This window comes from Antennarius striatus, chromosome 9 (genome assembly GCF_040054535.1).
Source record: "Antennarius striatus isolate MH-2024 chromosome 9, ASM4005453v1, whole genome shotgun sequence".
In the NCBI taxonomy this organism is placed as follows: Eukaryota; Metazoa; Chordata; class Actinopteri; order Lophiiformes; family Antennariidae; genus Antennarius; species Antennarius striatus.
Window position 1 is genome coordinate 13,667,406 of NC_090784.1, and position 27,405 is coordinate 13,694,810.

Consider the following 27,405-nt stretch of genomic DNA (forward strand, 5'->3'; position numbering starts at 1 on the left):
TCCTCATTCAAATGTTTTTCCTCTTTTTTCCGGTTCTTGAACACACACTCAACACAACAAAGCACAACCAAAGTGGAATATTAGAAAACATCAGTTATTTATTCGACAGCTGAAAATACAGCTTTTTCTTAAAACATGTCAAATACACATTTCTAATGAGTCAATATGAAGTTGTCTTTTTAAACAGTTATGTTTTAGTAAAATCACATCCAAAAGGGACAGTTCACTGAGATGAAGTACCCTGTTCAAGAGTCGTGGAAAGTCTCTCTTCCCAAGAGGCACAAGCACAGCACCTTATCACCAGGTCTAGCAGTCAGAGATGCTCACATGTTCTGGACATCAACATAAATGATATATGTTGTGCTTGACTACAAGTGAAGCGATGGGTAAATACTTCAGTATTAGTTTTCCTTCTGTACAACATTAGTTGCTGGCATGATGCTTCCCTTTTCTGAGATGCAAATGGAATTCCAGGGGACAAATGTCATGATGAGCTTCTAAAGTGTACAGTAGGAATAAAAAGAGATGAATGCTGGAGGCATATGCACTGTAAACAGTGACAGTGAGGTATCGTTCTTTTCAACGTGCAAGCCCTTGTTTTTGCAGAATAAATACGCTAACATACAGACGTAAAATTAAAACAGGACATGACAAAAATCACATTTGCATTTAAAAGACATCGACACACAAGCGAGTATCTTCTTCCAATCCATGTGAATAGAAAGAATTAAAAAAATATTTTCGCCAATAAATAAGTACACTTCCTGTGAGTTGTGAGTTGCATAGTGTGCTAGACAGAAACCGATTCAGAGCAAGGTGACTCAACTTTGTGATGCAGTTTTGTGCGAGACCAAACTTCACACAGGGCTGATGTCCAACGCTGCTTTAGAGTACAGTGTTGAACTTCATTTCAGGCGTCCCCTTTCATCCTAGGCCTAGGAGGTCAGACAGCTACGTCTGTCCAATTGGGGGTCAATAAGATCAGTAGACCCAGCTGACTGGAACCCACTGTGGCTCAATGAATAATCGCTCTACTAGCTCCTGCAGCTTGTCAAAGGCCTTGTCCAGATTGTCATTGACAATAGTCAGGTCAAAGTAGTGGCTGTATGCCCGGCGGATCCTGGCACTCTCATCTACAGTCTTCTTTAAATCGTTCTCCTGTCACAGAAAGAGGATCAGCACGTCAGCAAAGAAAAGCAACTACAGTTTAATTTCCCCCAAGGGGGTCAATAAAGGATGTCTCTCTCTCTCGCCTCTTCAAAACGCACCGTTAGTAGCTTGGTGGTTAGTCCAGCGTCTACTACAGCTTTGTGCATAGCTCTTAATGTGTCCAGTTCAGGAGCAGCAATAAACACCACAAATGGCATAAACTCAGCAGTCTTCAACATCTTCAGCGCCTGAACACAGGGAAAAAAAAAAAAAAAGGTTTGCAACCAAGTGTTTGGTGAAAATCATTCAGAATGTGGTTTCAACTAACCTGTGGGTTGACATCCAGTATGCAGGTACGACCTGCACCCACCACTTGATGGATGGAGTCAATCTTTGTACCATAAAGGTTGCCGTCGTACTCGCCGTGCTCCAGGTAACGGCTCTCCTTGATGTCCTTCTCCATCTCTTCCCGTGTCACAAAACAGTAGTTCTGGCGATCTCTCTCCTCCTCCCTGGGAGGGCGTGACGTGACTGGAGGTGACAGGTGAGGAGAGGAGTTACATATACTGAAGCCATAAACAACACACTACCTCTAGCTATCTGGTTGAGACTCACAGGGTACAGTGGTGCCGTATCGCAGGGGATTCATGACAATAAGTCTGTTCTTCAGGCTCCGTCTTCCAACTCCCTGGGCTCCAATAAGAACCAGCGTTTTCCTCTGAAATGGTGGCATCTTGGCTACCTCCTCATAGGTCTGAATCTCATAGCGATCAAATTCTGTTCGGGGCAACACACGATGAGTGCCAGTCAATTAATTTGCAATGTAAACGTAAACTTATTATCTTGTTAGGAAAATCAGAACCAGGGCCGATACACACCGGCATTCTTTGAAGTGAGGTACATCATTTTTTTCTTCTTTTTCTTCCTGGTTAGAGCTCCACAGAGAAACCCTGAGACAACAACAAAGTGTCAGGCCACCACAGGAGGGCGCTAGACTTCAAGACTTTCCTGAGTATCACGATGAAATAAACAGAAGTCGCACGGTGAGAATGAGGTGACAACGTCCTCACCTGTAGCAGGTAAATTCCAGTCTCTTCTCACAAATGCTTTCCTTTTCTCCTCCAGGAACTGACTGGGGATGAGACCGGTCCCTCCACCAACAACCTTACACGCCTACATGAACATGTCCCATAGAAAATCACTATCGCCAAAAGTTCTGCTGTGATTTTAGATTCTACTTTGAAGAGTTAAACCATGTCTACTGACCTGCCACCAGTTGGGGTCCTCCTTGTTGACTACATGGAGGATTTCTCCCTTACAGAAGGCCAGGCCTGCCTCTTTGCAGGGGATCAAGTTGTCAGCGGCTGGATTATAGTTGAAATGCGTCTTTAGGTAAACCTTGACAAGATGTCAGAAAATTAAATCACACAGGAGGCATAAATACAGGGAAAGGTTAAACATTACACACACACACACACACACCCATTAATTTTAAATTTAGCTTAATAACGTTGATAATTAATAATTTATCTTGCTTTTTAACTACTTTATTTAATACCAACACTGACTGTAAAACAAAATAACTAACTTTATTTATCAATTTAAATAACTATATAACTCTACAAAACTAGTGCGTGGCTACTTAGTGACACAATTCAACATCATTCTTTGATTTCAATTCAAATTTGAGTGTTGCAGGTATTCTCTGTGATGATTTCAAATATCTGTCGGTGTATTTTTTTTAAAATTATTCCCAAGATGCCACAGAATAGGGCTCTGACCACAGTGTCATGGGAAACGACACAAAGTGGTTCATAGACTGATTTGATTTTTAGAAATATACATGAAATGTAAAATTCTATGAACCCATACCAGCTCAGAGCCAAACAGCAGAATTACATCATATGATCCTTCCTGCCACAGAGGTCAGTGTCTGACATAACCCTACATACCACTCTGTCGTGTCAGCTGTGTGCATCCCTGTTACTATAAGAGGGAGGGCCAAGGTGCACACGGGGGGGGGGGAATCCAGCCAATAGAGTGGTGCATGTCTCACATAGTGAGTGACGCGTTATTAATAGACCCTCCCTAGGCTCAATTTTCAGATGACTGGCATTCTGAGGTAGCGTAGGTCAGGCCGCTCTCACCTAACGCCTGACAGGTACAACTCTGTCCACATCTGGGCGCACAGATCAACACATCCAGTAGTCCAATGAACACACCAGTAAAGTGGATCATTGGTCTCCCAGAGGTGACCACAAGTCTCCTCTTTCTTCACCTGTGGAGGTTCTGGAGTGTCTCTGTAGCCGGGCAGGACCTTGAGTGTGATGTTTCCACTGCAGTCCCTTAACAGCTCCTGGAGATCGTGTGGATTTCTGCCCACCTCGCGACCGTTAACCTCGCGAATGATGTCACCTGTGTGCAGCATGCCCTGCCTGTCAACCGAGCCGCCGTGCAGAATCCGTGCGATCACCATCTCTCCTTGCTCCACACGGAACGTCACCCCCTGAAAGACAGTCATTAAGTAACACACACACATCATCAATCATACGAGGGCCGTGTCAGGGGGTCAGCTTGTCTCCACTGCACGGAAAAACAACTCATGCCGAGTTACGGTTGTTAAAGTTAGTCATGTTATAACAAACGGCCAATAAAAGACGATGCGTTTTAGGAGCCGTGTGGTTTGCTTCCTCTGCAGAGCTGTGGTGGTAAACACCTGGATGACCTACCAGAGGTTCCCCAGCTTTCTTCTGGATGCCTATAACTCTGACAGCATCAGCTGGCATGAGTGCAGCTGTCATCGAAGCATTGCTGTTCACCGTAGCATGGGGCATTTCATAGCACTTTGCTGCAACTTTGTCATGAGCCTCTATCAAAGACTGAGAGAAAAATACAGACAGCAATAAGAATAAACCTGATTTACAACATCTCAATACTTTCGTCTGACTACAAAAGGATTGCTTCGTCTTCTAAACCTCCAAACAGTGAATGGTTGGTGCCAGAGCTGGCATGAAGGCATAAAAAAAAAAAAAAAGATCACTTGAATTCACACATTCCTCAATAAAACGACACCAAACTCTGCACCAACTGAGTGACACCAAAGGAAGATAAATCAGGATTGTTCTTACCCATACAGCCACAACAGAGTTTGGAGCAGAGACTACAAAACTACATCAGCAAATGTGAAGATTTACTTCAACAGTGACAAAAATATTCACCCCCGACTTGCACTGAGCTATGCGCTACCCACATACAGTAACTCAGCCTACTATTGGCCCAAGAAAACGCCCCACCCTTCCATGTTGGTGCATAAATGTTTGAGAACGTATGAGGCGAGGGTGGAGGGCCGTCTGACCTCTTGACTGACATCCATCCCATATGAATAGAACACAAGCGATTGTTAGATCTCCCAGAATCCATAGCGTATGCTAGGAACGAGGCCTGCGCTACCTTGAAGTGAGGCTCCTGCAGGATTTTAGCAAGTTCAGTGACAGCAGCATCTTTTTCAGGCAGGTTGTTGAGGGAATCCAGGATCTCTGTGACCAACTGAACGTTATCAGTCTGTACAGCCTGTAACTTCACTTCCTCAAGACGTTCATGGGCCTACAGACACAAACACACACCAAAACGTGCAGAAAATTAAATCAAAAATCAACATGTCTCCATTCTGTATGGAATGGAGAAATGTTGTTAGTTACAAATTGCAATTTTTTAAATCTTAATTTTATTTTTAATCTTTTTAAAAAACACATTACTGATTTTAACAATGTTTAACACAGAGGCTCAAACAACCGATTTCCACATTTCTACCATAATTTATGCACAAAGTTCAGCATTTTTTCCCACCTGGACACACTTGATTTACCTTTTGACCAAAGCGATCCTCGACAATTATGATTCACGAGTCTTAATTTGTTCTATTTATTGTGCTGTCAATCTCTTGACGCAACGTGGAAAAATATTTTTTGCTAATGTTAAAACAAACATTTACTTACTACAACTATAAACAAACACAACGTCGGAACAGTTCTAGCAAGCAATTTAAACAGTGACGTTGGAATAGGACAGCACGTCACAAGATGTTTGTCTGCAGACAGACAGACAGACAGACTCTTTTCTCCAGGAGTACCAACCTGAATGAAATATATTGTTGGATCTCAGAGTGAGTTGCCAAGAATAGTTAGTCGCCATCTTGAACACATGGTGACACCTGACACTGACCACACCGTCATTTCCTCAGGCTCACTGTGACATTTGCTTCTCTTCTCAGCTATAGCCTGATGACCTCCAAGTGATATTACAACTCTCTCTTTCTGTGTGTGTGTGTGTGTGTGTGTGTGTGTGTGTGTGTGTGTGTGTGTGTGTGTGTCTGCGTGCGTGTGTGTGTGCTTGCGTGAGCACTGGTTGAAGTTGTCGGTGTATTACCTTGGCAAGAGAGCGTACGATGGGGCTCTCGATGACGCCTCTGAGGAAGATGAGGTCGATATCTTTGGCTTCTGTGCCTGATGGAAGGTCCTTCAGGTTGTCGAGTACCTGCTGCATGGCTGTCGGTGAAAAGAAACCCACTGATTGAGAATTTCTTACTTTCTTCTTGAAAACTTCAATTAGCTCTTTGAGAAGAAAGACTGGAAAATGAGCGACTGATAAACGTGTCAGCAGTAATAAAAATATGAAGAAAATTATTTTTAAAAAACAGAGAGTGAAATAACGTGTGCCACAATGGACTACAATAATTGCATACAAAGCAAGAGCAGCAAGTGGCCGGTTAATCAATGGACCATTTTACAGAAAATGCCTCTCATTTCCATCTCAGCAGCAATGAGCTCACAGAGTCAAAAGGGAATTGTTCTTCCAACAGATCTGCCTTGTCGAGGCGGAGATTAAACGGCAAGAGACCAGAGCCAAACAGTCTCACACATACAGCTGGAGGTTTGACTAAACTTCACTGAGTCAAACGAGCAAGTAACAATACTAATATCACATCATTCTGTACCTCTCTGCTTTAAAATAGAGTATGAAATCTGCTTTCTGGGGGTTAATAAGCTTTTTTTCTCAACAAGCCATGTATGTATCCAACAAACAAAGATCTGTCAGTACAATTCATCCAAATGTCTGCCTTTTAGTAGGGATGCTCAATAATAATAATAATAATAATAATAATAATAATTTTCTCTGAATTTTTACATCAGTACTTCACTATTGCAGAATAGGAGTAAATACTGTACCAGATTTTTTTTTCCAACATCATGGATAGTTAAGATCTAAGAATGATCAAATTATAATCTGGATCCAAATGATCCGTCAGGACCTTGTGATTCAGAATGTTTGCATTTCTAGGTGTCATGGAAAGGTTACAGCTAAGGGTCAACAAATAATATTGATATAGACCTACAATTGAGATCAAACTATAGCTGATTAGCTGATTTGAAGTACTGTCTAAGTTATTCATACTTTCATTTTGTGAATTACCCAGTTTGAGATTATTTTTGTATATCTGATCTAATCGAATCTAATTTTATACATTTCTGTATAAATTAGATTATCTTATAGTTGCACTAGAAAGCACTCTGAAAGTGTATACGAACACCATTGTCACTTAAAGCCTTAGCAATCCATTCTCCTGCCCCACATAAAAATCTTTTCAGCAGTTTGTCTGCATTAAAACTCCTAAAAGAAGAATTGAGATCATGGTTTGTTCATTGATATAGAATTTGGTTTGTATCACAACATGGAGATAATTATTTTCTGTGTCACTGTGCAAACGTAATAGTACACGCAATGGTGATTTCCTCATGATGAGAGAATGGTTTGCTCCAACATGCCTCACGTCAAATTCGTCAAACTTAAGTTCGTCGAACAAAGGCGTATCTTGGTTAGTCTCACTCACTTTCCATCGGTTTGGTTGTATGAGGGAAATTAAAAGAGGTTAAACTATGTTATGTTAAGAGAGGAAACTAGCCTCTGGGGAATTATCTTGAATTCAGCAACACCGGTATAACAGAAAAAAGTCATGCTAACAACACGGATGCCCTGGTGTCCCACAATATGATTTATCTTCATTAACCACAATCAGTGAAACTCACCAAAGAAATCATCAAATCAAGTAAATCAAGTAATCAATTAATCCTTAATTTCTCCTTCATCTGTGTCTCTGATTTTGCTTATAGCGGCTGTAGCTGGTCTGAGTCGAGTCTTCATGTGTGTCAGTGCGTATGATTTATTCTGTGGCGTGAACATCGCTACCTTCTCTTTGCCACTGCTGTTTGCTACGGTACATTGATTTGAACTACGTGCGAACTCTCTTGCTGTTTAAGAATGGATCACACATACATTATACAGACTACCTGAATATGTCGGGAACTACTTTGGCTGGATGATCTTGAATTGAGTTTAAATTGTAAAGAAAGTGTAGAATTTCAATCTCCACTTACGATCGTTTGATTTCTTGAACGGGCTCCAGGTTAGTTTCCCTGTGTAAGTTGTTCAACTAACCAAAAATATGTTGAACTTGCTTTATGGAGTCAAATTAACCAGATTAAGAGTGATTTATAAAACAGGCCTCTGATGGTGGCGTATAAAGTTACCTTAATGAATTTTAAAATTTTATTACAGCAACATCATGTTTCTAAACACTTGATTAAAATAAGTAGCATATTTAGGTGTCACATATTAATCACATATTGAGGTGTGATTAATTCTTATTTATAAAAGCTGTTTTAGTTTTAGCTTTTTGAAGCTGTTTAATATCAATTGGGACTTATCAAAGCAAACCAAATGCCTTACCTGCGCCTGACTTTGCGTTGGCCACAGTCATGTTTGATGTTCCTCAGATCAAAAAGGTAGAAGTCTTAAAGCAGTCAAAAGCCACCCAACTGCCTGCTTACAGAAACCGCAGCATCTGGATAGCTGGATAGTGTAAAACCAACTCAAGTCAGTAAGTACAGTATTCTTCACACTATAAGGCGCACTGGACTATAAGATGCACATTCAATGAATGGCCCATTTTCAAACTTTTCATATAGGTCGCACTGGATTATAAAGCGCACCTTCCATGAACGGCCTATTTTAAAACTGTTTTCACCAGAATAGGGCGCACAGCATTATAAGGCACATAGAATAGCAACTGCTGTAGAGGCTGTGGTTATATTATGCATCCACTAGATTGAGCTGCGCTAAAGGGATTGCATTCACGACTCTGCAGCCTCTTCTCAAATTGCAAGAGCCAAGTCACTACTAGCCAAAGGTGCCTGGCATGCTACAATTGATTTGCAAATGTGGGTGACACCTGAAACAGCAGGCAACTGTGTCGGGGGAGGGGGGGGTACAGCTTAGACTTGTGTATTCTGTCTGGGCTGCTGACCAGATAGGCAACAGCGTGAGGGTTGAGGTTACAGCTGAGAGCTGAGAACTCATCTGGATGGCCTACTTTCAAACTTTTTTCATATATAAGGCGCACTTGTTGGTTTATGGGAAAATTAAACGCTTTTAGGTGTGCCTTATAGTTCGGAAAAAAAGGAACTGTATGTACACTGTATCAACTGCAAGATACAAGTACCATCACTAAATTAATCAGGCTTCCATTAACATAAGTGGAAGCTGAACAAATATAAACACAGTTCTGAGGTAGGACACATAAACAGTGCAGAAATCCTCTGTGCGTCTCAGGTCTTATGCACATGTAATCAGGGTGTGTTATGAAATTAAGAGCCCCAATCTTCCTGACTAAAGGTTGAGTCACACAAATACAGAGGTGGCCCCGGGGACCTTGTGCAAACACGATTTCCAAACAAAGAGAGGCAATACTTTGGTGCGAAAGCGGAAAAACAGAAGTAAAAAGTTGTTGAGGTTTAAGGCCTATTTGAATGTTAATGTATGAATATTCAAATGTGGCATAATCATAATGTCAATAAGACAATAAGCAAGCAAACAATGAGAGCCAAAAACAAAAGACAAATTAAAGGTAAAAACTCACCCACCAGCTGCCTTCAAATCATGAGAGCTGCAATCCAACACGGAGCTCCACTTTTCTACAAAATACTCATCTGGAACCTCTGCGGAAACAAATTGTGAAAGGAAAAAAATAATTACTGTACGTTGGTGATTTATCATGGAAGCCTCCGAGGTATTGACAAAACCAACGTATGTAGGCAAGTGAGATCCCTCTCAACTTGGTTTTATTGCCCTAGTTTGTATTTGTTATTCAGTAGTAATTTAAAGCAAACATGACTGGTAAATAGAATCACATGACAAACATCTGTGTAAAAAACCCCCATTTCTACTCATCAAATAAGATTGACTGTCCGTACTGAGTCAGTACTGAGTGCCCCCACACACTGAATATACAGTATATTAGATGCAATATAGTGAGCCTGAGGGGAAAAAAAGGGATAAAGAGTGACCTGGAAGGTGTCATAAAGTAATATAAAAAGCATTGTAATCACTTTCATTCTGAGGTTTCATTATGTCTAATCTCAAAGATTTAAAACTCTATGCATTTGGTTTAAATATGGAATGCATGTATCAAAACATAACAGTACACAATTCCCATAACTGTATATATTCCTCATATTACTTCTGTTCATTTAGCAGTTAGGAGCTGATTTTAGTCACATCCCTGTGAATGCCTTGTGTGTGTGTGTAATTTGTAAATTCTGGACTAACATTGTCTATGTGCTGATGTTAATATAGTAGATACGCTAAAGACCTTACAACATGTATCCAAAAATAAGAAAATTAGCTGCATTGACACTTATCTTTCATTGGACTAATCACTTTCATGTCATGCATTTGAGGAAATGTTTAAATTAGACCCAGAATAATAAATCAAGCCTGTTTACACAAACAGGTCAGTATTATCTCACTGAAGTCATTTTTATTTTGCGTATACTGTACACCAGTCTGTGACAAACGAGCCAACAAAGGGTGAGGTAACATTTGCCCCTGTAAAATGCATCAATTACTTCAATCCTCCATATTCTAAATCTACAGTTGAAAATGGATCAATCTACCTTCTCCCAAATCACCGATCCCATGCCAAACCAGCCGAACCCAAACAGAAAGGCATGAAGATTGTGAAGGAAATGACATCTGCAAGAAAACCATGGTTGGGGAAACCTTACTAATATTGTGGGATTGGCGTGCTGGAAGTGTGTTAGTCCAGTAAACCAAGTTACCATGGTGATGAATGCTCACTATTCTAATATAGTCCAGCTACGCCTTTAAAGAGTCATCCCATAATGTTACAACACATAATGAGGATCAACATAAGAACAACTGCATTTAGGAAAAGGGTTGTGATTGATCATCAAACCAGCAAAAGAAAAGTTTGAAACAGAAGACGGAATATGTGTGAAAACAATGGAAAATTATCTGAGTGTGCAGCTTGGGTGTGTGGTCAGTTTCTGGAGTAGAATGATCTCAAAATTGTCAGAGGGTCAGTGATAAGTCCCATTGTAAACCCACTGAAGACTCATGGGGTAAGTGAATAAGCCAAACAGCGTGAGCACTCAGACTGAAAAATTGTATATAATTTATTATACTCCAAGTGGCTCACCTGACATGTTCATGGTGTATGTTTTGGTGTTATTTTTGTCTTATATTTGTTATTACCTTTCATGTATTTGTCTTAGTATTACTTAATAAAAATAGTATGAGTTATTTCACATGCATCAACTTCAAAAGGTAAAATTGTAAGTACCTGTTTAGACTTCTAGGTATTTTCTAAAAGTCTCAATCATTAATATCAGTATGAGCCTTACAATCTTGGCCCCCTGAACTAGACTGCGGCCCCTGTCTGATGTAGGAAACACACACGTTCGGTACATGTGGGGGGAAATGAATGGAGGCATAAGATAACACTAATATGTGTTTGGAACAGCATTGGAGTGTTTCAGGAATCAGGCCTGAGCTGCAGCCCACTCCCCTCCAGGAGCCCCCCTGATGAATGGAGTCCGCTCCACACACCACTGGGAGCTGGAGCCTTTGTCACCCACGTGACTGAGAGCGGCCAGGTGGGGAGCCAGCGCTAGGTGCTGGAGCTAGCACGAACCTTCATACTATCGGTTCTCAGTCAGGGAAGAACCCAAAGTGACCCACAGTGGAGCTAAATTAATATCATCCTTCAAGAAGCGTGTTGGTTCACAGTGTCTTGATGACTTGCGGTGCTACACGCACACAAGTCATGTGTGACCATTTTCAGTGTGAGGTAACACACCAACATCCTGCTAAGTAACACGGAGACAAACTATAAAAACAACAACAACAACATTCAGCGTTAACGCGCAACGATTTCCCGTCAGCTGACGCGTCTTGAACTCTCGCCACTCGTTTTCTCGTCTTTAATATTTGGGTTTTATTGCAAGAAAATCACATCACATTCAAAGTTGGTGCTAGCCGATGCTACTTTTGTTGGCTAAAAATGCATGGCAGTTAGCAATGCTAACAAATGCTAGCAAACGCTGAGGTACTTTTACACCTCGCGTACCGTCAGTAAACAAGAGGAGTTGTGTCCTGAATGTTTTCTTGCGGGTCCAGAGCACCGATCTGCAGGTAGAGTCAGCTGTTAATGCTAGCGATCGGTAGACCCGGGTGGCTCACTGTAGTTACCGTTAGTTGTTGGGAGTGTTAGTTCAGGAACCAGAGGCTCCCGGGATGGACAGTAGAGTAAATGTGTTGTAAAAATGAATGAGTAATACTTTACCGTGGTTGAATCAGTGTCAGGGAATCACCCTTCCATTCTTCCTGCAGGTCAGTGGCGCACTAGTCGCTTCATTTCCAGCGTGCCTGCCTGCTCCCCTCTAGTTCCTGTCCGGAGACATTGCTATGCTAATGACCGCTGCCTTTCAATCTCAGTCTAACCCACCGAGTCCTGCTCAGCCCACCCTAATAACTTATTGTGAATTGTATCCTAAGAACTATTGATTACGTTAATAATTAACAACTACATCAAGACTTCATGAAACATTACTGTGATCCATATTGGGGACCCCCCCCCCCTCCCCAAGTATAAAAATAATGTAATGTTAGATAGATTTAATGGATTGCTTAATTCTCTTTGAAGTGCTGCACCATTAATGATCTATTTTGTAATTCTGGTAAACTCTGAACCATATCAGTAGCGATTGATCCATTGAAACAAAATGTCAAAATCGAGGACACACTTGCGTCATGATGAGACCGAAGTGTAGCTGTGATTACACAAACGCCACATCTGGCTGTAAATCGTACATTCACCGCACATTAGCAGGTAATCATGTAGCTTCCAAGCAGTATCCATTACAACAGATCTTATTTGTCATAACCGTAGAATCCATTAGATTTTATGTAGATTATGTGTAAATCTGTTTTCAGTCAGGTTGAACGTCTAATTAGGCATTCCATTACTGGTATAATAAATACAGCATTGTGCTCGATTTAGAGCCCATTTATTTATTTATTTATTTTTTAGCCAAAGACAACATTGTCAAAACATGAAGTATGAATTTGCCCTTTATGAAAATGTTTTCAAGCCGTTCACATCCTGGCTCGCCAGTAGAGGGCGCCGTTACTTCATCCGTGAACCGACACAAGCCGTAGCTATGCACACATAATTGTTACTATTACTGGCCAAGCCAAGTCTAATTTAGTTGGCCTACTAGTCACTCGTAAAAAAAAAAGAAAAAAGATCTACATTGTTCCTTTTGTTAGTTGTTGGTTTTAGCAGGGTTACACTAAAACTATTGGAAGGATGTCCACAAACTTAAAACCTACAAGGATGGAGCAATCCCGTAAAATTTGGGGCAGATCTGGATTTTTTCCCACTTCATTCAACATACTTGTAGTTGACTTTTTTTTCTGTTTTTTTTTGGTCAACTTTCTTGGTTATGCCGACTAAATGCATATCGAAAACACGCTGATTTCACAAGATATCACAGGTCAAGCAAGTTAAATAGATGTGTGAATTGTTGAGCCTTGGCAGACGAGTTTTCTACAGAGTGATTTGCTCATTAAACTGTGCATTAGAGAAACTGTGACAACCAAAATGTTTACATTGCAGTTAATTTCATGCTGTACAATTCATTTCATGCCGGCAACAGACAGGACAGCAGCTTTGTCATAAATTTAGTGTGGTTACAAGGTTCCAGGATCATCACCACAGTGGCAGGCCATCATACCTATAACAAAATGAATTACATGTTAAAAGAAATGTTCTGTTTTGCATACATTAACATACGTAAGAAAACTCTTTGCAAGTTTCAAATAAACACAAAATACAACTGAATTAAGGTTTACCCGACATAGTTTGATTCTGGAATACTCTCCGTGCTCTCTCTCATCAACATATCTGTCAATACAGTATCTGGGGTGTCTCTTTTCCCATACCTACACACAAAAAAAATATCAAAACTTTCTTGCATACATTTTCTGAATTTTGTACATTTAAACAATTTCATAGAAACTGAATGACAAACCTTGGTCGTGTTATCAGATTGATGTAGTGTCTTAGTGCAGAATAATATTTGGCGAGCTCCTCAGGTGGTGCTCCGTTGCGGGGACTGGCAGGCTTGACTGGATATGCATGTATGCCGTAGTGACTACAAGCCAGCAGGCAGAGAGCCACAACAGTCAGCAGCATCGCAGCGCTGGAGCGAATCCTGGATCACATGGAATTTCAACAATCAAAACGCACAAGAAAAATCATTATCCAACAAAGCAATTCCAAAAGCAGAGCTCCATATTGGAGTGATTCTCAAGCATAAAAGTTGCTATGTCCCAAATGACTGAATTAATTTCTTTTGAAAGTCCTTTATTTAAAATTATAGAAATACTAATGTTATAAAGCTTACATGATGGTATTATGCCTGAAAACACTGCTATAGTTGGTTTTCTTGCAGTTGATGGTACCTCTGTCAATTTCTCAACATTGCCTGTGTTTTATAGAGAGAGAGAGTCAGATGGGGAGGGAGGATAATTTAATTCACTTTTAGGGTACTCCAGAGAAATATCTCCTGCCTCATTAATTTTGTAATTCCTGAATGTCTCGAATGTGAAATAAATGAACCAAGACATAGACTTTAAGATTTTATGGCATTCATTTTATTAAAAAACAGTTTTTGTACTTGATGGTGAACATTAGTTGTGCAATTTATTAAAACAAACTGAATTAAAAGATAACTGCAGTTGGTCAACGTGTGTTTTGTGAGGATTTCTTGTTTATTTTTCAACCCATGACAGCAAATTATGCAGACACATAATTGATTCAGTTTCTAATGAAAGTGAACTTCTTTTACTTGCTTCTACAATACATTAAGTACTTAACACTGCAAATTTAGTTGTTGGCCAAGAATACAATTTGAATTCTAAGTTGAGTGATGTCTGTAAAATGCTGAAACAGACTCTTGAAGACGTTTCGTCTCTTGGATGAGAGACGAAACGTCTTCAAGAACTTTCTTAACGTCCAGTGGATCGACTCAACAGCTTTTGGATAACCATGACCTAGATGACTGAGAACCTACACAGACATGCTGAAACAGACATTAAGTTAAAATCAACTAAAGAGTCTCAAGCTCTAAGATGTCAGCAATGTGTCACTAATAATGGTCTAGTGTTTGGGTTAAATCTATGTGTATTGAATATTTGGAAAGTTGATATGTCAGTTTATTGGGAAATACACAGGAAGTGTGAAATATATTTTAATATGTACAAAAAAAAATTAACTTAAAAAGAAAAGAATGGCAGTAAAAGTGGGTTTCTCTACAGGGCCTAACTATAATATAAATACATGTCTTGAACCATTCTTAAAATTATAAATCCATCAATGTTGCATGTGACATGAATCTACACTGGTGGCACTAGAATGGAAGTTTAAACTTTGCTGGCAGTACATCAATCACACATGAAATTACAGTAAATTGCTCAAGCCTATATTTTGTTCAATTCCAGTTGCAGTAAGGCACAAAAGATAATCGGCTCTAAATGTATGATTACTTTAATGATCACGACTTTTTTTTTAAAGTGCTCACCTCCAAAAATCTGACAGCACGCATGGGTGCCATTGTTTCCTATGACAGTCATGTGAGAGCACCATGTCAGAGCGACAGCAAAGTCTGCAGAAAGAAGTTCTACTATTTACCAAATGACTGGAGGTTATGGGTTTTGAGGAATGAGCGAAAAGTGTGTAAATATTTAAATACAATGATTTCAATAGACAGCTTGTCACGATTATCCTGCAGATGATCAATACAAATCAATCAATGTGAATACTTTGAAATATTTAGAGAGCAAATGAAAAAAAAAATCAAAAAGTATATTGCAGTTCTACATTCTATTGAATGTGGTAGACGTGTATTACAAATTCAGAGCACCTAAGTGGGAAGGTTTTTTTTGTTTTTGCTGAATTTTTTATTTCATTGACAGGAGATCAAGTAAGGAAATTGTATTTTGTTTATATATGTTTCGGGGGGAATAAGTACATTTAGTTTAATAGTCATATTTTAGTCTTGTTTTGGGCATTACACAAATCTGAACTAGAACTAAGCTGTTTTTGTGTTGGGCTGGCTGTATTTGAGTGGGGGCTCACAGCATGTTCTGTCAAGGTTCTGCGAGATCGGGGGTACAGCAATGGTGAGTAAAAAATGTCTACTTTAAATTCTTCTACTTTGCTGTAAAGTGCCTTGCTGACAAATGAGGGCCAGGTGGATAAAGCAAAGTGTCATGTCTCATACAGCTGATGTGCCCACTGGTGATAGCTGCTATTAACATGGAGGATGTTAATGAGAAAGCACCAAAGACTAGCCAAGAGCCAACCCACCTGCAACGGCCCAAATGCTTTGTCCATCCACTTGTTTTTAGACAACAAACACAATCTTGGAATGAAAAAAGTAAAGAGGGTACATGCGCTTTTAGATGAATATTGAGACCATATTGATATATTGAGGTCTTGCATAAATGCTTGGACGATTTCTTTTTAGTCAAACTGTAAGGTAATTTGCTCTTGTTTCTGTTCAGCACAAGTTTATATGCAAATGCTGCAGAGAAGCTCCATAATGCATGGTTGAACTTTACAGTGCAGTAAAATGCACAAGGAATTAAGCAGCAATACATAAATTAGCTAATTTACTGTCATTATGTCCAATAGCTCCATAATCCTTATCATCAAGAACTCTTAACACAGTGGATTAAATAGCTGTGTAGCTGATGCACTTTATTCAGCCAGACACAAAAAAGTATAAAATATGTGATAATACATTCATTTTATGCAATCCCATTCATGTGCAACCAAAATCTAAATCTCTATTAGCTAAATATTGTACTTTTTATTTTAAGAAAATTTACCAATTGAAAATGGGATCTCTTATTTATGTGTGGCCTGGCCAAGAAGGTAACAACATGTCATGATGCCGGCCAGGTGTAGCATACAAAGTGCAGTGATACATAAGACGGTTTGAGGCCAGTAACATTTCAGGGAACAATGATAAGTATTGTCAAGACAATGCAAACAATGAGCAGAAGCATCCATGTATGACAAGCTACCAGGCAAGCAAGGGCAAGAAGGTTGGTGATTAAAGATATTATCTTGCTCTACAAGAAAAGCAGGATGTTATCCTGTAGTACAAGCTTCAACTGGATCGTGGAGATTTGATTTGGAGAAAGCACACATTGTACTTTTGATTTCTTTACCTAAAAGAATAACTCTAGTTTACTACTAGGTTCCACACAAAATGCAAGCATTTGAAACTTTGTAAAAACCTCGTTTTTTCCCCCAAATCTATCAATTGGGGTGTTCCTAAGTGACACATTACAGATATGTCAAATAGTTTCACAATGAAGGAAAAATCTTACCAACTTTAAAAAAAAAAAGTACTGTATACTCAAGAAATAAAGAATATTTTCTAATTGCAAAGCATGGTGTCCTAAATATGGGTTATTTGCCAAACAAGCTGTGCAAATAGAAGATCTTTGAATTAAATCAACAAATTTACCAGGGTGTTACCAACTCACTAAGCAATAATGCTTGACTCATACTTTAACCAACAACTTCTGAATGGAACAAAGCTTGTTTGATTTGGTGTGGGATTGTTGGGTAATGTACCATTACCAGAAAAATAATATCTAGGCTTCAAGGACACATTTATCTTCTGGTTGGATCAAATTTAAAAAAATATTTTTTTATCAAGAAGCAGAAAATGTGTTCAACATACTTAGATATTTATTGGGAGAACACATCATTGCATCAAATGTTGCTAAGTTCAGACCCCATTAAGTAGACAATAATGTAAAGGCTTTTGGAATAGTAACAAAAATGATCAAATATTAGAACGTTAAAGAAAATCATTAATAGGCATTAAGATATTTTGGGGGAAAACACCATATGATGTCCTCTGTATTTAAACAAAATGTAAAGCAATTGGATTTCAGTCCAGATGCTGTAAGAGATCAAACCATTTACATATCTGTAGCACCAATCAACATGAGACAGGATGGGTTTGTGCACAATTAAATATTTTGTCCTGTGCGGTCACTTTGTGTCTTCAATATCATATATAAAATCTTTTGGTAGTGTCTCAGCAGGGATGTTCTTCAGCTGCTCATCATAAGAACGGAGAGTCCAGAGTTTCTCCAGTTCATATACTTCTCTGGTCTCTGGTAGCATGAAATGAACAACCATATTCCCTGAGACATAGAGAGAGAAAAGTAAGACAATTAACATGTCCAGTGGACCTACTGGCCAAAACATCACTTTATACTTTGAATCACTGAAGTCAGGATCTTTCAAGATTACCGAAGTCAATACAGATCCAGTCCTCTGCATCCTTTCCTTCAATCTTGACGTTTGGTTCACCTTTTTTCTTCAGAAACTTGTACTGTGAGAAAAAGTATCCTTTATGCAAAGCTTAGGATCCAATCAACATTTAAAAGTGTGAAGTGTATGTTAATTACCACTTTGACGGTATAAAATGCCATTGCACGGAGGTGTCTCACTGATATGCCACTCACAACAATGAAGTACTCTGCATATTTGATCTGTTCAGGTACTCTAATAACACAGATGTCCACTGCATTTTCCTGACGCAGTAGAGACACCAGCACATCAAGAGTGAATTCTGGCGGTGAAAAATGGTTATAAAATTGAGTAGCAATATTCAAGCAAAAAGAGACACATTTTATTAAGTGTTCATAAATTAATATGATTGGTTTTAGACACTGGTTGGAGACCACAAGCTATTTTTCAAATATCGCCTCTGGCTGTGGAAAATTGTAATGGGAATTTCGTATATTTTCTGGCATGTGTAAGTTTAAAAAATGATTCCATCGTTTGGGAAATAAACTAATTAACCAATAATAAAATGTTGTAGCACGAGTAATTTTCATGAACCAAAAGGGAGGTCTTAAAATTCTAATGTGGCCTTATCAAACAACCTTTGGATTGTCAAATTAAGATGTTACAAATTTTATACACAAACAATAATTTGTAGACAAATCGCTTAATTATTTAGTAAATATCAAATAATAAAGAACAATGTAGTTGTTTCTTTGTCCAACCAACACCTGGATGGGACCAGCTACTTACTTGTTTGTTTGTGGACGCTGTCTATCTCCTGTGATTTCTCTTGTTCCACACCAGCGCTCCTCTTCTGTTCACCGTCAGTGCAAACCTCCGAATACCATCGTTGTGTGTCCACATGACTGTTCCCTACACACCAGCTTTGACTTGAGGACAAATGTGCTCGTCGAGGTAAATTCAGATTAAAACGACTTTTGGGGATCGAACACAAGTTTCTAAAAACACCACTTTGTTTCACAATAACGCTGCTTTTAAATACTGGTGATACAAGTTTCTTGAGGCAATAAGGAATAATCTGCATTTTAAATTTAATATGAGTAAAACTGTCAACTAGCCACAACTCTCAGAGGATAAAAGCAGGAAGTGTTTGCGGTCCTTGGCTTACGATTGGTCTAAACACCTTCTTCGTTGCTTTCTGGGTTTATAAATGAGAAACACTACACCTACAGGTTACAAGTGGTATTTATTTCAGGATTTGGGGTCCGTCTCCCCATAATGAATTCTAACTACAGTACTTTATACAAGGCAGAGTTTGACATTGAGGTCATTGTGTCACTTCACCCAAAACACTCACAACATTGAGACCAGATTTAAACATCTGAGTAACCCATCCATCTCTTCATTCCCATCATTTTCCTGTCCCAACCCATCATCTTTCATTCATTAAAAAAAAAAAGGAATCATTTATTTTTGGGATTATTAAAGCATTCATTCACTCATCTGGCTGGGTGAGTAACTCATACCTGTTTGGAGTAGCTAATAATAAAACAGCAGCTCTGAACAAAATCTAGCTACCAGAACAGTAAAAGTGTCAAAACATATTTGTAATTTATGAGGAAAGACAAGGATTGCTTGATGTTTTATAACAAGCTATCAATCAATCAAACTTCATTTATAAAGCTCTTTTCATACAAAATGAGCAACCCAAAGTGCTTTACATAAAAATAATACAAGACACAAAAAATATCCTCCCTTTTCCCCAACACACACACACACACACACACACACACACACACACACACACACACACACACACACACACACACACACACACACACACACACACACACACACACACACACACACACACGAGTTAAGAACTATGCTACCTCGAAAAAGGAAGATTTATAAACCCAATCATTAAGTCATTATATGATGACTGATTTGTGCTGTATCACAAGCATGAACGGGTAAATTTATACAACTCATTTGAAAGCAAAAAATAAGGAAAATGACATAATTTTTAAAATTTATTTCTGTAGAAAAGATTTGTGCAAAGATCCCAAATGTTTCACTGTTGTTTTCTTTAAAAAAAGAAAAATCAATATATCTGCACTAAAAAAATCCAAATGTATAAATTCTTAACATTGTGAAAAGCCATTCCTTTTAAATAAATTACTGAGGTACAACCTATTTACCTGTGTATTTCAATCAAAATGACATATTCAAGTATGTAAAAAAGAAATTCTTGTGCCTGCATAAATTACAGCAATGAATTATTTTTTTTGCTTATGTGTTCACTTTGTTCCCTTTGTTTGAACAAATCTACTTTAGCCCTCATTCATCAACAGACTTTGAGTCCATAATGACATTCAGTCTCAAGCCCACAGGGATATGGTCCGTAAGTCCAGCTAGCTGGGTTATGAAAGTCATCTCTTCAATTTCCTGGATGGAGACAAAGACAGAGTGTGTGGGACTTTTATTTTGCTTTACGCTTCTTGATGCATGATAACTTATGTTAAAAAAAACTCTATTAAAATAATCATCACAAAATAGCTTCAGGAAGACAGATACAGTAGCAAAGAATGAGTTAAAAATGTAAAGTTAAAAATGCAGAGACACATACTGTCCGATAATGCTCTGAAATGGAGTTTTCACGGTACAGGATGTAATCGATACGACGTCCAATCCACGGCTGGCCAGTGTTTGGGTAAGCCAATGGGGAATCCTGTGCAGGAACAGGAGGGCAGATAAACTGCTTCCTCAATTCTTCACTTTCCAAGGTTCTACACAGACACAAAGATTCTCAAATTAGGGTCTAGTGAACTTACAGTGAGACAGACATTTAGTTTATTCCATATTAGTAGTGCTGAGCTACAAGACCTTAAAATAATAGTGTACCTCTGTAGATTTTCTGGGGTATTTATGGCATCTTCATACAATGTGGGCTGCTCCAGCAAAGTACCTTTAGATTCAATTAAATATCCAGTGAGTCCATTTGTATTCATGTAATTCTTACTGTACTGGTTTAAAACTGTACACACCAATAACCCAGGGCTTCTCTTCTCCAGGCCCCGCCCTACATGGATCTTTATACTGCTGAAAGAGAATGTGATTCTGCTCCAGGGTGTCATCTAGACAAACCAGAATACATGTATTAAGAATGTGTTAATACTGAAAAACATTTTGGTTAAGATGTCTTTAGACAAATGACAGATATATACTATATGAAAAGGAGTGCAATATTGTCAGAGGCACACCAGGTGAGCAGTTGTCAAAATTGAAGTCTCCACACAGCACATCAAAAGCAACATCTTCATTGGGCTGCTGGTTAACAGCCTGAAAATTGCCAATCCAGTCTGTAACCATGTCTAACTGCTCACAGCGAATTTCCCCTTCACCTGATGAAAGAAGGCACAGAGCAACTATAATAGCACTATCTTATATTAGTTTTTTCCCTTCTAAAGAAAATGCTCAATTATAATTTGATCGGAGCAGATGACAAAATAAAGTGCTTACCCTCTGGTGCATGTAAATGTGTGCAGTTAAAATAGCCAACCATTTTTTTATGGTTAGGATTCTGCTTGATGAGGACCTGAGAGTTTAAAAAACATCAATTCATCTTATTTGTCTGGTCATACTGCGACAAAAGAGTTAACACAAGAACGACAATGGCAACAAATAATAGTCATATTCATGATATTAACAAAGGTACCTTAACAGACAGGAGTCCCTTAGCAGCCAGTGCATCCTCTCCACGGCTGTTGGGAAAGCACTGATATTGGGCCTCGAGCACAGGGAATCTACTGGCCAAGAAAAGGCCACTGTTGAAAAACTTGAAAGAGGAACAGAGGCAGGGCGGCTGGCAGGCATACACACCTACATCATACAATATGTGTCCAAACACAGGTTTCAGTACTTGTTTGAGCTTCTGTGCTGCCCTCTTGTCAAATACCTCCTCCAGACACAGTATGTCCACATTGGCTGGAAACATTGGTGAAATTTCCCATGGTATATTTTCCTGCTGGCAGACACCTTGGGATAGCAAATTTTGAGGAGAAGTGTGTTTAGCAGTTTCACCCTGCTGATTGGAGTTCTGATTTGAATTAAAAATAGGAGAAGGTGACTCTGCCAGTGGCTCTTCTGTACCGTCACAAGGTAAACAAACCACATGACTATTGGAATTTTGGAATGAAGCATGTCCTTCAGTTGAATCTGAACGGTAACCCACATGGTGCTGTGTCTGTCTATCAGTAGTACCGTAGTTGGAGTTACTTGTTGGGAGTATACTGTTTGAAGGGCTGAGAGTCCCACAGCTGCTGGGGGAGTCGATAAGGATGCGAACATGGGGTCGGCACACACCCTGCAAAATGCGTTCCCCAATGGTGGCTGCCCTGTACTGTGTGTGTCCCAAGTTGTTGAAACGAGCCAGACTGTCAGGCAACAAACACAGGTTGGCTGTGGCAAATCCAAATGATGTCCCTCCTGCCCGTTCTGTGTACATTTCTTTTTTTTCTATTGGGAATGTTTTCTCTCTATGATAGCGAAAAGGCCTTCGACAGGCCTGAATAGGAGCCCAAATCAGAAAGCCCAGAAATGCGAAGGGGGTCGTAACAAGAAAAAGAATAAAAAAGATAATGAAGCCAAAAAAGACCTTGAGGGGGTGAAGGTAACATTCCTGCTCCATTCGCTGAGTTTGCTCCAGGGTGGTGGACTTGCACACAGAAATAAGGCGATCAAGACACCAGAAGCAGGGGAGGATGAACGCCCATCCAACAGCGTGGGCGCCAGAAACACATCCATTAGGAAATGGAGATGATTGCAGGGCCATGCCACCTTCTTTCTATGTAGCAATCAGTATATGCAGCATAAGGACTTCCTGTTATAGTCCTATTCCTGTGCAAGTTTCTGTATCATCAGCTCCACTGGACACTAAGATAACAGACAGAAAAATATGTTACAAAGGTAGGTTCTCAGGAATAACCTGTTTTTGTTCTCTCGTATTCATACATACCATTGTAGCACCCTTCTGTCACAAATGTAATGCACTCTGACTCAGACTGGTTCACTGGATGCTTAAATAATAATCACTTTTAAAGACCTAAACATATTGTTAAAAGCAAATCCATGACTGCCAACATCTAAGCATGTTGTAAACCTCTGACGAGATACCAACAAAAAGCTTGTCTGAACACCACTCCTTTGTGTTCATGTACAGTCAGTCCATGGGTGTGTCGAAAACATAACCTGACACAAATATCTGATACGGATACATAAATAAACTTTGTCATATATACCGATCAGACAGAATGACATATTGTAATTTGATAAATAAAATTAGAATATAAAAACTCCTAGTGTAGATTTGCCCTTTAACTTTTGTGTATTACACAAAACACGTCAAATCGCAGACTTTGTACTGTGACAACTCATTAAATGAGACTCGGCACGGCATTCAGACTACACAACAAGAACGTTTCAAAACAAAGACACCAACATTGCATACAAAGATCTCATTTGAGGCTAGCTGAGGCTTCACATGCCGTGTCATGTTGGGATGAGCGCTTTCTTGCCTCTGCCCGCTCTCGGAGCGTCCAGGTATCTCATGCTGCAATCACCCGGAGTGTCAAAGGTAAGCTAGCAGTCACACCTAATACTTTCAATAACTACTCAGTACTTTTGAATCCATAAAAACTGTGATGAATGGCATAACAACGATTCTGTATCACGACAGCACAGGGTTACTGTAATCACTGACTTAAACGATAATATATTTTACTAATCGCGTAAAAAGCCATCACCTGTCCTGTTGCCTAGCTAGCTTAAGTCAGCTCTGATGGTCTTACCTTTAGCACGTAACCTGGGACAGTCCGTCTAATGACTCACAGCGAGCAACTTACTAATGAAATGATTCCGTTCCGTTCATTCATTCATTTTTTCTCGTCGCATGTCCAAAATGATACGTGCAGTTTCTTACTTACGAAATGAAAACCGGTTTCCCTGAATATTCTGCACTCTAAACTCAACTGTTGGAAATATTAAGCCCCGCCCTCTTAGCGTTGTCATAGTGTCCGGTCCGTCTGTCACGTGACTTAAGACGACCTGCTTCAGGTTTTAGAGCTCTGCCGCGTTAAATCATGTGTACGGATCAAAAGGAAAAGACAGGCTCTTTAATGCGACTAGATCAAACTAATGTCTTAACACCAGAGAACACTAGAACATCCATATAAAATGGAAAGATGGACAAGGATGACAATGATTGGAGGACAATGATACTGTACTGTATATCCTTGTGCATCCTACTCAGACTCAATGGTAACTCAGGCTGGAAAGTGGCCCCACTCTGTTGCCGGTCCCTGGGGAGGAGGAAAAAAAATCAGTTATATCATCAGTGTTCTTTGTTTTGCTGTGTTCTTTTTATGTTTGTTGTTGTTGTTTTTTATTAGGCTGACGTAATAATTAACAATCTTGTTCACTATCTACATATCAGCCCCATCCATCCATTTTCTTTGATGTGTTTGGCATTGGGAGTCTTAAGATATTACTCAAACATGTCATCATTTTATGTACATTATGAACATGCTTTAAAAGTTCATTCAATGTCAAGCTATTATATTGGAGTCAGAATATTCAAACTCGGTTTTGTAAATGTGTAACTCTGAATCTCCTGTTAAATCTGTACTGTAAGAATGTCAGTGTTTAGACGGCTGAATCCAGCCATTAGATAGCCAAACATGTTAAGGACTCTGTATTATGTATCTGAAAGAGGAGGATAGATTCCATGAGAGTCTGTCCTAGATTAGTCAATAAAAGTTTGTTAGCTGACGTAAGTAAATAATAATGGTCCCAAAAGAAAGTGGGAGAAAAAGATGGTCACAGGTTGACCATGATTCCAGTGGACCTTGTTCTTTCTCTTTTCCTTTTTTCCCTTTCACCTCATCTCCATTTTTCATTTGGAGATTTTTCTGCCACTGAGAGTACACCTTTGCTGGTAGAGTGGAGAAGGTCTTGTTTATTCTCCTGGCCTCAATCTCCTTGGTGTATCTCTTCAGTCAGGTAGCCAGAGCCGTCAGTCTCTGTTTGGCAGTTTACCTGTCTCTGTTTGGCAGGTACCTGGGATACCTGGGTACCCCTTTATTCACCATGTTCCCCTTCTGCAGCTCGGCTAGCTGGCTGACTTCTCTCCGTGTCGCCTTTATCTTGGCCTCTAACCGTCTCTTCCATGGAGGGTATTGTTTGTTATGCCCTGTGTTGATCTTACATCCCAGCATCTCGAGGATTACTGTTGCTGTACTGTGGATCAGCTTGTTGGTCTCAGTTATGTTCCCTGTGGGGATGGTTCTTATTGCAGCATTCACATCTTCTAGCAGATCTTCTGAAGGTACTTGACAACTTAGCTTCGGTATTTGTCGGAGGCTCCAGGTTTCCATTTGGGTCACGATCTTCCTTCTCAGGTCAGCAGCTCTTGTATTGAGGCTGTGTATGTCTGTTGGGGCTTGGTACCCAATCTCGGATTGTGGGGGGGGTGATATCCCCCCGCTGACCTGGCGTCCTGGCTCCCCCTTGCCGTAGCATTGTTGTAGTATTTCATCGATCTCTAATTGTGACAGCAGTTTTCAGTTACGGATGTTGGAACACTGGGCTAACAGCTGTTTCTTTGTTAAACTACATAACTATGTAGTTTAACAAATATGAAACTACATAAATATGTACAGTGAGGGGAGGGTGGTTGGGGTATGGACAATGCTTGTGCTTTTGTAACGTTGACGTACAGCCAGTGATTATGCTTGGGTGATATCATTGGTTTTTGTTTAAAAACCACATTTTTGTGGCCATGTCCACATGTGCCGCATAAGTGCATTAATCAACACATTTATAAGCAGAACGACTCCGAGAATGGGACCGGGATGCCGTTTCTCCTGGAGGACGACCATCACAGAGTTCTCCCACCAGCAGGCAGCACATCCCGGTCAGACCCAGAACTGACGTCGGTGAGGAAAGTGATGAATGAATAAATAACTATACAAACTTCATGACTCATAAATAAAGAAACAGACGGACAAATATTCAAGTAGCAAGCATGTTTATCAACATGGAGCTGTTATACGTCAGAAAATAGCCGGTTTGACCTCCGTCCATTCTGTGTGTACATGTAAACATGGGTCACACACACTGACGTCACAGCGGTTTTCATCGCAGGGAGACGCCCCCCGGATAGAAGTTCTGGTTACAGCATCCATACAACAAACCATACTCAGCATTTTCAAAAAACTTCACTTTGGCCAGCGTTTTCGTCCCAGATGTATAACTTTAGAGGTAAGAAGTCAAATGATTTCATAGATAACCATCACTGCAAATTCTGGAGACTGGTACAAAATAAAAAAGAGATGCAGCCTTGAACCTACAGACAAAGATAACTACATCCTGTCAGGATATAAAATTGGTGCCATATTATCCCTCTTTGACATCGCTTTAAATGTCTAAAAGACAACATGGATGTAAAAGTTTACCATTCAACATGAATTATATATGTCGATATATAACTTCATTGAAAAATACATGCATTTTTTGAAAACACAATTTTGTTAGAGAAAACCTAGTACAACTTGTGTTATCAGCAGTACAATAAACATGAAGTCATGGAGGTTTCAGAATGTTTGTTACCAGACAACAATATAAAGTACGGTATGCACCACATGGAAGCACCATCTACATCTACAATACTACCTTAAAACATTTGGTGTGCTACAAATGAAACTGAAATTCTTGATATATAAGCGTTTTTTTCAATGATTTTGTGCATGAGATGACTATCGTCATGAGGCAACCACAGACATAAAATGTTAAAAATATAACTATAAATATATTTTTGTACCTTTTGTCATACACACATACAGAGTAATTTACCGTACATGGAAAGAATAACTGCTACAGTATTAGTATTTAGATAAAACAGATTAAATCTGTATAAAAGTGACCATAATCATGTTTAACAAAAAGCACAAGCAATGTACCATCACTTTTATATTATGACACTTTCTAAAACATTTGCCACCATATCAGATTGTTTCTGAAAAGACGTTTGACAAATTTTGAACAAAAAAGGTTGATAAAACAGAAGTATTTTCAAAGTGGTGTGTTCAGGATGGAGAATATATGTAAAAACATAATCTTGCCAACTGAAATGAGTTGCAGCTGGGTCCTTGACAATTTTTAAAGTCAGGAACATTTTCTGCCAGGAGGTGGTATGTGGCTGTCGTGTGCTCGTGTTACTTGTAACTGGAGTAACACGAGTGTATAAGCTGGTGAAAAAATCCATCTCACATCTATTTCTCAGTGATAAATGTAAAGATCTGGATTATTAGTAACACTAAATAAGGACATTGCAAACATCTTGAACGTTGCTGGTCCAGCCTGTTGATGTCACCTGTTTTTTTTACAACTTTATATACAACTTCAAGTCACATGAAGTTCTGGCTTCAAAAACTGATGAC

At 39.4% G+C, this 27,405-nt stretch overlaps 4 protein-coding genes across 9 annotated transcripts; all 4 read right to left on the reverse strand.

The window, feature by feature from the left end:
• Positions 1–81: 81 nt before the first annotated feature.
• Positions 82–11,994, reverse strand: pals2a (protein associated with LIN7 2, MAGUK p55 family member a). 3 transcript variants are annotated; one of them, XM_068323488.1, is made up of 14 exons: positions 11,849–11,994; positions 9,126–9,200; positions 7,933–8,055; positions 5,575–5,693; positions 4,600–4,752; positions 3,879–4,028; positions 3,428–3,655; positions 2,416–2,547; positions 2,220–2,322; positions 2,028–2,099; positions 1,765–1,926; positions 1,478–1,680; positions 1,269–1,397; positions 82–1,158 (listed from the first exon to the last, which is right to left on the reverse strand). In XM_068323488.1, exons 3-14 carry the CDS (start codon positions 7,961–7,963, stop codon positions 982–984), a joined length of 1,659 nt encoding a protein of 552 aa, XP_068179589.1. In that variant the 5' UTR covers positions 7,964–8,055; positions 9,126–9,200; positions 11,849–11,994; the 3' UTR covers positions 82–981. The 3 variants fall into 3 exon arrangements, with proteins under 3 accessions (XP_068179589.1, XP_068179588.1, XP_068179590.1); XM_068323487.1 differs by having other exon boundaries at positions 9,122–9,200; XM_068323489.1 differs by lacking the exons at positions 5,575–5,693; positions 7,933–8,055; positions 9,126–9,200; positions 11,849–11,994 and having other exon boundaries at positions 4,505–4,660.
• Positions 11,995–12,597: 603 nt separating this feature from the next.
• LOC137601592 (peptide YY-like) lies at positions 12,598–14,230 on the reverse strand. Its single transcript, XM_068323850.1, has 4 exons — positions 13,974–14,230; positions 13,599–13,781; positions 13,420–13,509; positions 12,598–13,301 (listed from the first exon to the last, which is right to left on the reverse strand). Coding segments are annotated over exons 1-4 (300 nt in total). The 5' UTR covers positions 13,976–14,230; the 3' UTR covers positions 12,598–13,276.
• A 1,862-nt stretch (positions 14,231–16,092) lies between these two features.
• malsu1 (mitochondrial assembly of ribosomal large subunit 1) lies at positions 16,093–19,034 on the reverse strand. Its single transcript, XM_068324599.1, has 4 exons — positions 18,698–19,034; positions 18,067–18,230; positions 17,909–17,990; positions 16,093–17,799 (listed from the first exon to the last, which is right to left on the reverse strand). The coding sequence occupies exons 1-4, from the start codon at positions 18,990–18,992 to the stop codon at positions 17,645–17,647; spliced, it is 696 nt and encodes a 231-aa protein (XP_068180700.1). The 5' UTR covers positions 18,993–19,034; the 3' UTR covers positions 16,093–17,644.
• A 109-nt stretch (positions 19,035–19,143) lies between these two features.
• Positions 19,144–23,934, reverse strand: smpd5 (sphingomyelin phosphodiesterase 5). 4 transcript variants are annotated; one of them, XM_068324597.1, is made up of 8 exons: positions 23,893–23,934; positions 21,627–22,843; positions 21,431–21,506; positions 21,136–21,312; positions 20,956–21,045; positions 20,813–20,876; positions 20,538–20,697; positions 19,144–20,356 (listed from the first exon to the last, which is right to left on the reverse strand). In XM_068324597.1, exons 2-8 carry the CDS (start codon positions 22,740–22,742, stop codon positions 20,249–20,251), a joined length of 1,791 nt encoding a protein of 596 aa, XP_068180698.1. In that variant the 5' UTR covers positions 22,743–22,843; positions 23,893–23,934; the 3' UTR covers positions 19,144–20,248. The 4 variants fall into 4 exon arrangements, with proteins under 4 accessions (XP_068180698.1, XP_068180699.1, XP_068180696.1 ...); XM_068324598.1 differs by having other exon boundaries at positions 21,172–21,312; positions 23,758–23,895; XM_068324595.1 differs by having other exon boundaries at positions 23,758–23,895.
• Between the last annotated feature and the right edge of the window lie 3,471 nt (positions 23,935–27,405).